Here is a 10,594-nt window from a genome sequence, read left to right on the forward strand (position 1 = left end):
CCTGAAGTGAATCGTATGAACTAAATTATGATTCGTATGACCTAAAGTGAATCATATGAAATGAAGTGAATCGTACTGACTGAATTATGAATTGTATGACCTCAAGTAAACTGTATGAAATTAAATAAATTGTATGAACTGATCTGTAAATGAAAGTGTATTGAACTGGGTTTTTTGTATTATATCGTATACTAGGTGCATACTAGAAACAAGCCCAGTTGTCTTATTACACACAACTCAGTTCACACTCAACAGTAACTTGTGACAATATGTGTGTGTGTGTGTGTGTGTGTGTGTGTGTGTGTGTGTGTGTGTGTGTGTGTGTGTGTGTAGCGATGATGCATGGACATTCAGTAAGGTGAAAAAAATTCCCACTATTACTTTTTACTGTATCGTCCTATTGTGATAATTGTTAAAACTCACACGTCAGTAACATTAATTCCTTTTCACATTATATAGTGTAGACAAAGTTAAACGCTTATTAACAAGATTAAACAGCTGCCCTTAGACTACAAGTGTGAGTGGGTTGTGTGTGAACCGATTTCTCAGCACACATAAGTGTATCAACGTTTTTGTCTGTACTGTTTACACACACAATACACACGTGATGGACTGAGGCTCAGGATAAAAAGTACCGGAGTTTACCTTTACGTTTGTGTACAACAGTTTAGCTCAGATCTGATCTGAGATTGATCCCTGCTTGTGTGTGTGTGTGTGCGCGTATGTGTGTGTGTGTGTAGCACGCATCTGCTGTTCTCACTGGCAATTCTACATACACCATGTGCTCAGTGACAGAATTCCAACGAATCAGATGACATGAGATGACGGGACCAGAGTCTCATTCACACCACCAGTCCAATATGGCTGCATTTGGTTTTACACACACACACACACACACACACACACACACACACACACACACACACACACACACACACACACAACTGTCCTGTGTCTATCCCAACACTGTTAATCCTTCTTTAGGAAGAAAACCTAAGGTAAAAAGTACATCCTTATGTTCACATCAGTCGGGACACAATCAGATAGATTTTCTGGCATGATGCTGAAAAATCTTCTGAAACTGTTCCAAGAGTTTTTCACCAATAAAGAACTAACAGGGCCATAATGTAATGTAAAAAAGAAAAAAGACTCAAATGGAACTAAGAAACCAGGGACCCACTGATGATGGAGCTTGGGTGGAGAAAAGAGAGAGATCATTTCATTGCCATGGCAGCAATTCAAGCACTCTAAGGCTATTTGCATAAGCAATATTAATAAAAACACACACACACACACACACACACACACACACACACAGACTGACAGGTTTTGAAGATAACTGAGGAAGAATCCGCAAAAACAGCATGATAATGTTGAGATGTATGTAAGGGTCTGGAATGAATAATGTTAAACTGATAGGCCATGTTGTTGTGTATCATATAACAATTACAATGGTATGGAATATTGTCACGAAGTCCAATTAAAACCATAGCAACAAGCACATTTCCGGATGTTTTTTCTAAATAAATGTTTCATTCCTTCTCCTGTTCCTTCATTAATGCTCTAGTGCATGTGTCCTGACGCACGGCTCGTATCGTGAACACGACTATTTAACTGTCAATTAAAGCTTCCTCTCGATGTTCATAATGACTCAGAAAGCAGTCAGAGGACAGATTTGTTACCTTGAGCAGCGTCCTTGTCTACAACAATAACTCTGTGCTATCTTTAGATGCTCGACACCAAGAGTTGAAACTTTACCTATATGCCAGAACTTTTGTTTAGTTTTATTAATAAAACTGAGTTGTACTTGACAAATTCTTCATTTACACACACCTGTGATCCACAGCGATAATTAATGTATACACCAGTATTTAATCCAATAAAACCTTTACAATTAAACCATTGTTTTGTCCATGAATACAGTAATTTTTGTCCGTTATGTTGCTTGGCAACCAGAGCTCACACTTGAGACTACATTGTGTGGCGTTAGAATTGTTTAGTGCAATTTTTATTCATAATCAATTTAATAACATTTCAAAATGTTAGCATATTGTATTTTCAAGCATCTTAAATAAAAGCAAGAAGGCTGTGTGTCACAATGACATGTAACAAAGTCATGACATGAAGTGAATTTTTTTTGGACGTAAGTTTGTTTGTCTAATCGAATGTTCTGATTTTTGCAAAGAAAAAAAAAACAGTGTGTTCTCTGTTGTGTGTATGAATTTAACGTGTATAGATGCTTAGTGACATGATTTTGAATGATTTCTGAAAACAAGACGTTAACATCTGAAGCGGGTTTCGCCGGGCCACGTGCTTGTGTGTTGGTCGGGCTGTGAGAGCGGTGGAAAAGAGCATGAGCAGGTTTTGAAGAAGGCGCCGGCGTGGTGTAGGTGGGACAGCAAAGAGAGCAAGTGACGGGCTCTGGGTGCGCACCACACACCACGTGCCATCTGGCAACCCGCTGTCAGAGTAAACGGCACAGTCAGACGGAGCTGAGCTGCTTGGACCAGGTCCACCGAACACAGCGGCACAGTGTGGCTCATGTCTCTCTCTCTCTCTGTAAAACAGCTTATACAATGTCTCTCTCTACCAATCTGACTGTTTCTTAACACGGCTTATCGACTGCCACTGCCCCTATCGCTCTCTCTCCAGATCAGACTTCCATATAATAGTTTCTCTGCTGTCTCTCTCGCATTCTTTCTACTGATCTCTTTCTATTGTGTCCATCTCTCTCTCTCTCTCTCTCTCTCTCTCTCTCTCTCTCTCTCTCTAAAGTTTTTCAATAAAAACCAAACTATAAAACCTTCATTTCAAAAAAAGGAAATATCCTTGACAAAACTCTTTGCCACACACACACACAGTACTTTCCTGGTGTACGAAACAGCGAGACAGTCAAAGAACACGTCAGTCAGCAATGTGATGATTTTATAGCAAAGAGTCGAAATTTTTAAATAGCCCATACTGAGAGAGCTGAAAAAGCTTGAGAAAGCTGCTGCTCAGTCGAAGAAAGAGTAGAAAAGATGGATGATTATGAACAGAGGCATTGTCACATTAATCTTTTCCTTTAATCAGATTATCCCTACTAGTTATATTAGAAAAGACTGTGTTTAAGAGGCTTGTGTGGTTTTTAGTTGATCTAATATTATACTAGCTTGTGTACTAACACAGTTTACTAACAATTGGGGCAGATTAAGCGAATCCTGCTGCTTTAGGACTTTTCCCCAGAAAAAAAACTGTTTTCTTTTTACGCCACCAGATGCATATTGATAAATAAAAATAAACTGCAATCAGATATCAGAGAACTCAGAGAATCTGAGAGGCCACGTGTCTGAATGGACACGACGCCCCCCCGTTAACGACTAGCTGCGTGTCTTAGTAATGATTCTGTCACCCGCTCTGGTTTAAAGTCACATTTCAGATTTCAGTGCTCTGCATAAGGGCGTTACAATTAAATCAAACCAAAGCTCAAATGAAAGTACTGAAGCAAAGCGATTGACTACACAGATAAATTAAATGAGGCCAAGTGTGTGTGGCTAATAAAATCCAAATAAATATTTGAAAAAAATAGAAAAACAAACAAAAAAAATGCATAGACTACCAAAGTGGAATAAAATGACTTCTTTAAGCTACAAGATGAAAAATGAAACCTTGCTGCAAACAACAAGCACACCAATTTGTGTTTTTTTTATATGTAGTCACAATCACAAACCTCCCTTTAGAATTAGCTTTGAATTCACAGTTCAAAAAACGATATAATAATAAAACACTTATACGTATACACACCAAAATAAACAGCTCTGCTTAAGTGTGAAACATTCCTCAAACCTTTCTAATTCCACAACTAAGAAATATTTTTGTCTGAAGAATCCATCGTTGACTAATTATACAATTATTTCCTGGTTTCAGTGACAATAACAAAGTAAATTCATGGGATAAAGAAGTTTGGAGAATCACATGACTCACGTGTATCGTTCCTCTATAGCCACAACAGAGTTAACTGAATTAACGTGTAACCCTGATATTTTTTAAATAATCTGATATATTCAAAGTGTAAACAAACCCTGAGGTGATCGAACAACCTTCTCATCGCAACGTACATGGAGCAAAGTTGTTGTTGTTGTTTTTTTAATCATTAAATAAATACTAAATAAATCTGTTTGGAATTCTTTATTAATTACTGACACGTACAGTAAGACTTAAATCTGCCTGCAGTTAAAATACAATTTAACGTTATTTACCTGTTACATAAACGTTCAAATGAATCACCTAAGCGTTAATGAATCGTTTAATCGATATACATTTATTTTAACTCTTATTATAATATATCACGTTAAAAAATAAATGTCAATATTATTACTATATTGTTATAGATATATATTTTTGTAACCGATTTATAAATATGTAGAAGTACATACACATTTATATATATATATTTGAGCTTTATGACATTTCCATTATTCCTATTATATTCTAATTTTTATTTATATTAAGAAATCAGAAATTAGCCTTTATTTTTAACTATGTATAAATAGCACTAGGTGATTTAAGATAAAATCCTGAATCATTCAGCTTTTAGCCAGAAAAATGACCACATTAACGTTAATATTTCATTTTTATTTATCAAGTGAAACCGTTTCAACTCGATTTGGTCGAGCAGCAGTAAACGTATCACGTATAACACGTGATTTTCCAGATTTTTCTACTTTTGTTTTGTTGTCGTCTTGATGTCTGATATCCCTTTTGTGAAAGCTTTGTGTGTGGGAAGGCAAACTATACTTAAACAAATCGGTTTAATATCGCTATAGGTTCATGAGAACATTTGAACAGCCTGTGGTAATTAAACATTACGTACACTGCGTATTCTTTGTGCTCGGTTTGCGTAGCCTCCTTACAGAAAGCTGTAAACTACGTAAACAACGTCGCTGCCTAAACATGGAGTCCCTGCTGTGTTCATATGCATCGCCTTCCTTCTCTCTCTAAACAACTATAGGCCTTTTTTTTTTTTTTTTTTACATGAGAAACGATTCCTTACACTCAAGATATCTGTTTGCTGTCGCATACACACTCTAATGACAGACCTTTATCGCAAATATGGCCCTTTTTTCGCTTGGTATATTCAGTTTGCTTCATAATGCTAGCTTCCCGAGGACTGATTTGGCTCTGCTTCAGGAACTTCTCGACTTGGGCCCTAATGATTTTCGAGAAAATGGCAACCCTTTCTCTGTATGTCTTTCAACGGTCATATTTATCTACTACAGTGTGTAACTTAGTGTGTAACTTAGTGTGTAATCACCACAGAAAAGCCACGGCACAACGGGTAGGCCTCAGTGAAGGCCACACAGACATACGCATACGTTTAAACCCTCGTATTTAGCCTACTAAATAGTATGTAGCATATAGCAACCCATGCTAACACTGTTAATACTGTTTAGTAGGCTGGGCGGATTTGGACGTCGTCGTCAAACGTTCTGTTTACGTACGAGGTTTTCCATAGGCCGAGCGCGAGGAATGTAAAGGTGGTCACGTGGTACAGTTCAAGCTGCAGTGTTGTTGTTATATATATATATATATATATATATATATATATATATATATATATATATATATATAAACAGAAAGGTCAAAGTAGCAGGTTGCTTTTGGAAATTATATATATATATATATATATATATATATATATATATATATATATATATATATATATTTTTTTTTCTTTTTTTTTTTAAATTGTTAATACATCTCAGGTTACTGACACAAGCTTAAGGCTGAACAAAGCAAAGCAGCTTTGTTTAGGGAAACTCAAAAGATCACGTTAAGCGTTCTGTTACATTTGCATAATGCATAACACCTCAATATAACCAGTTGTATATTGTACTGAAAGATGGCTACTTGCACAGGAAGTGAGTAGCTTATAGCCTATGTGATTCAATCCTAAACAATGTAACCTAAATTACGATGCCTTATAAGCCGTTTTAAGCACTTTTTTTATCACATGCATGAAAAGAAAACACCGTAAACTACATTTTCCACGTTACATAATGGCAGCATTTTGGACACGCACGTGAAGGAACAGGGCGCTCGCGCACACAATGAAGACGAGCATCTAATCATAAGGAATAATCGAATAACGTTAAGAAATGGACTTTACCTTAATTTCTTGGGGACGGAATAATCAACCTCGATCACCTTTCCGTGCAACTCCGCTTTCCCTGAAAGAGGGGGAAAAAAACATTAATGCAATTATATGAAAAAAATGCATACACGTGATTTAACGCATGCATGTCAATAAATAATAATGATAATAATAAAAATAAAAAAGCATGCATGTCATTTACGCGTTTAATTTCAACGTTAAAAACAAACACGTGAGGATAAACAGATAAGGCAAAAAATAATAATACATTCATAAATGAGATACACAGCAAAGATTATACTGTAAATGAGACTGCAGGAAAACAATCACAATAAGCTATAATCAAGGATAAAAGAGTTAAAACAGAAAACACCTATAAATAAATGGACCACGCTTTGCTTCACATAGGCGTTCATTCTCTCCCTGTGCATGAAGGAAGCATGAAGTGTACAAGTACATCTTGTGATACTAAATCTAACAGCCTGTTAACATGAATAAATAAAATAATAGACTTGATAGGTTTGGTGACAGCTTTAAACAGGATATGAGGATTTTTTGTTTTGTTTTGTGAGTTTTTTGGTGGTTTTTTGCCCTTGTACAGAAGTGCACAGGGTTCATATAGATGGGCCTACAATAAGCAGCACGCCGCTCACTTTGACACTCGCCCTCGCCGCCCATCATAAAACCTCACTGTCGGTTTCTCACCGCTTTCCGTCACTTGGACATCACCTATGACCAGGCCACCTCGTAGAAACCTAGCTGAGCGTTAGGGCTACGGTTCCGTACCATGTCTGGGGTTGTTTTCTCCGCGAGGTCGCTTCAGAAAATTCGCGACAAAAAATGACCGAAAAAATAACAGCGATGCCACATCCAGGCACGCGGCTTTACTCTGTACAGCAACACGACACACACAAAAAGCAACTGGACCTAAGATACAACCCTGGTCTCGTGCCCTCAGGTCTGGGTGTTTAATCCTGAGACGATTGAAGTGAACTTGTGTACATCATGTCAGATTTGAACACATAAGCCTGAGGATAGCTGCTTCTGGACCAGCAACCATTCTATACTCGTGTGTGGTGTGTGTATGTGTGTGTGGGTGTATGTATGTATGTGTGTATATATATATATATATATATATATATATATATATATATATATATATATATATATATGTGTGTGTGTGTGTGTGTGTGTGTGTGTGTGTGTGTGTGTGTGTGTGTGTGTGTGTGTGTGTGTATGCATATGTATAGATATAGAATTAGATATAAATACAGATGTGTGTGTGTGTGTGTGTGTGTGTTTAAAGTACATTTTCTCTTCACGTCCAAACTAAAACTAAAACATTGGCTCAAAAAGAGAAGGTATTCAATGTGTCAGTTTAGGTTTTTTAAATAGTAATAATAATGAAATTTTTTTTTTTAAAAAGGACAATTGGACGCTTACCTGATAGCGTTTCGATCGCTTTTATGGCCCACTTTTGGTCAGGAAAATCCACGAACGCGTAACCGGACTTCAGTAAGACGGTGCGGTCGCTGACGGGCAGCTCGCACTCGCAGAACAGCCGCTTCAGGTCGTCCACTGTGACCGAGGGACTCAGGTTCCCCACGTACAGTTTATTCATGATCCAAACACGGAACGGAAATTAACAACAGCAGCAACAACAACAAGCAAAAAAGAAAAGGAAAGAAAGAAAGAAAAACACGCACCGCACGCACGCACGCACTCACTCACTCACTCACGCACGCGCGTATACACACACATTCACACTCTCTCTCTCTCTCTCTCTCTCTCTCTCTCTCTCTCTCTCTCTCTCTCTCTCACACACACACACACACACACACACACAGACACACATACACACGCGCGCGCGCGCGTGTGGAGGTGCGACTGAACAAATCCCGAGATGGAAATGAAATGATAAAATTATCGGTCTGTTCCGGTCGGTAGAACAACGGTGTGACATCAACTTCTCTCTCTGTCTAAATCACTTGACTAAAAGGTTTTTTGTTTTTTGTTTTTTAATAAGAAAAAAAGAAAGCAATGTCCCAACGTCACCGCCTAAGCACCGCCTATTGGATAAAAAGCTCGCGCGCCGAGAATGAGATGCCTTTCTATTACAGTCATTCAATCAGACCCGACCTGCAGAGCCACAATAAAACACAGCAGGAAGACCAGTGTGTGAGACACGCCTCTAACACACCTGGATCCGAGAGCAAAGCTCATCAAAACAAAGAAAAACAAACAAAAAAACACACAAACAGAACTGCTACCATGGTAACCACGTTTGTTTGCTTCCATACTGATATGTTTTGTTTTATTGGTACTAAAGACAACAGTGCCACACACAGACACAAAACTGATTTATTTTGTAAAGATGCCCTTTAAAGGGAAAAAAACATGTCCTGGCAACTCATCCTGGAGGTGAAAATAATTGCTAAATAAATAGATAAATAAATACATAAAAATACATAAAAGCCTACAACCCTTTTTTTTAATGGTGGACTGAGATTTCTTTTTAACATTAATTGGAAAGTGCACGGGGGCACTGTGGCTTAGTGGTTAGCACGTTTGCCTCACACCTCCAGGGTTGGGGGTTCAATTCCCGCCTCCGCCTTGTGTTTGTGGAGTTTTCATGTTCTTCCTGTGCCTTGGGGGTTTCCTCCGGGTACTCCGGTTTCCTCCCCCGGTCCAAAGACATGCATGGTAGGTTCATTGGCATCTCTGGAAAATTGTCCATAGTATGTGAGTGAATGAGAGTGTGTGTGTGCCCTGCGGATGGGTTGGCACTGCGTCCAGGGTGTATCCTGCCTTGATGCCAGATGACGCCTGAGATAGGCACAGGCTCCCCGTGACCCGAGAAGTTCCGATAAGCGGTAGAAAATGAATGAATGAATGGAAAGTGCATCATAGTAATGAACAGCATAGCATATCACATATTGCGTCATGCATTCTAGACACTACGTAGGAAAGACAAGCTTTATGCCAAGATGCCTTGTGTACAGACCTATAGTGGAGCACCAACCTCGCTTAGTAGCTTACAGAAATGTAGCAGGCAGAAAAAAGTGTTTTTGTAGACACATCTCTCCTAAAGTGGCTCTAGTTATACAAGCTGATAATGGAGGTATAAGTGTGTGTGTGTGTGTGTGTGTGTGTGTGTGTGTGTGTGTGTGTGTGTGTGTGTGTGTGTTTTAATTCCTGGTCTTCCCAGTTTGATTAGTAGAGGAATAACATGACATGAAATGTTCATTCAAATTTAGTAAGGTAATAAAGAACTATTTAGTTCAAAACCCAGAAACAGCACATTTGAGCTATGTAAGATATTTTAGTGCAGGCCACAGCTATGCACAAATACACGTAGGCTTATGGTTCTTCATTTCTGTAAGAATTACATATACCAGGAATAAGTGTCGTTTGATATGCCGGTTTTTTATTTTTTAAAACATAGCGGCTTACCAAACTTTCTAAATCTGCTACCAAAAACCGCATCCAAATACTATTATATACTATTATTATACTTTAAATCAATTGGCCCATACCGTAAGGTACCAGAGTACCAAGAATTACCGTCTCCATCTGTTCATGGAAAGTTAATGCAATTTTACAGTTGAAAGGCAAAATCTAAAAACGAGTGCAAATTAAGAATGATGTATATTGATTATGTATATATTTTTCCTCCCAGTGGTTCCAGACTTTTTATTGACTATCAACTGTATTATCCTCCCTGGGATGACTGATAAATGATTCCTGGTACTAGCCAAAGTTGATTTCAGTTGTTTTTTCTCGTGAAAAATTCCACTATTCTACAAACTTGAGCAAGACATTGCTATGATTGCAGGAGCAGTAGTTGTACCTTGCAGTTAAACATGCTGTGAGACATCATTGCATGTTTTGGAAAGCCATCAGAAGGAAAAAAGTGGGTTACTAATTCATATAAAAGGCTACTGACACTTTGTGGGGACCTCAATAGATATTATCTGGTGATGTAACATTTCTGAGCTGAGCAGAGACACAAATACAGTTAGTCTACTGATTTTGTCAGATCATTATCTGCTGGTAATGGACATCTTAAAGTGTACTATTTTGAAGTGCCTGAAGAAGCAACTGTGTGACTGAATTCTTTCAAAACATGGCTGTAGATTCAAGCAATCAAGTGATTACACAGTGAAATGCCCCACACACCCTTGTTCAAGGTTCTTGGTTTAAACTCAAGGGTCAAATATACATTTGTTTACCACACATGGTATGAAAAACAAAGCATTAACATAGCTGGCTGTCATACTCATGGATGTGCATTTGCATGCGCACCAGTTTGCTTCACATCATTCTAATTAAGCAACTTGTGAAACCTCCTGATTAAATGTACACGTCACCCTAACGTTTTCATTAATGTACTGATCGGTATTAGAGATCTTATGAGGTCAATGCTCCTGACCAATCCATGACAAAGGAAGAGGACAAAGA

At 38.1% G+C, this 10,594-nt stretch overlaps 1 protein-coding gene across 1 annotated transcript in view; it reads right to left on the bottom strand.

Moving 5' to 3' along the window:
* The window catches only part of igf2bp2b (insulin-like growth factor 2 mRNA binding protein 2b), a 47,563-nt gene extending 39,438 nt beyond the window's left edge, over window positions 1-8,125 (bottom strand). The window contains exons 1-2 of the mRNA XM_047803283.1: window positions 7,577-8,125; window positions 6,149-6,209 (exon numbers count right to left, since the gene is read on the bottom strand). Coding sequence (XP_047659239.1) covers window positions 6,149-6,209; window positions 7,577-7,754 — 239 coding nt within the window. The 5' untranslated portion in view covers window positions 7,755-8,125. The remainder of the gene's footprint in view (window positions 1-6,148; window positions 6,210-7,576) is intronic.
* Window positions 8,126-10,594: the final 2,469 nt, after the last annotated feature.

The sequence above is a fragment of the Tachysurus fulvidraco genome, chromosome 18, assembly GCF_022655615.1.
Source record: "Tachysurus fulvidraco isolate hzauxx_2018 chromosome 18, HZAU_PFXX_2.0, whole genome shotgun sequence".
NCBI lineage: Eukaryota > Metazoa > Chordata > Actinopteri > Siluriformes > Bagridae > Tachysurus > Tachysurus fulvidraco.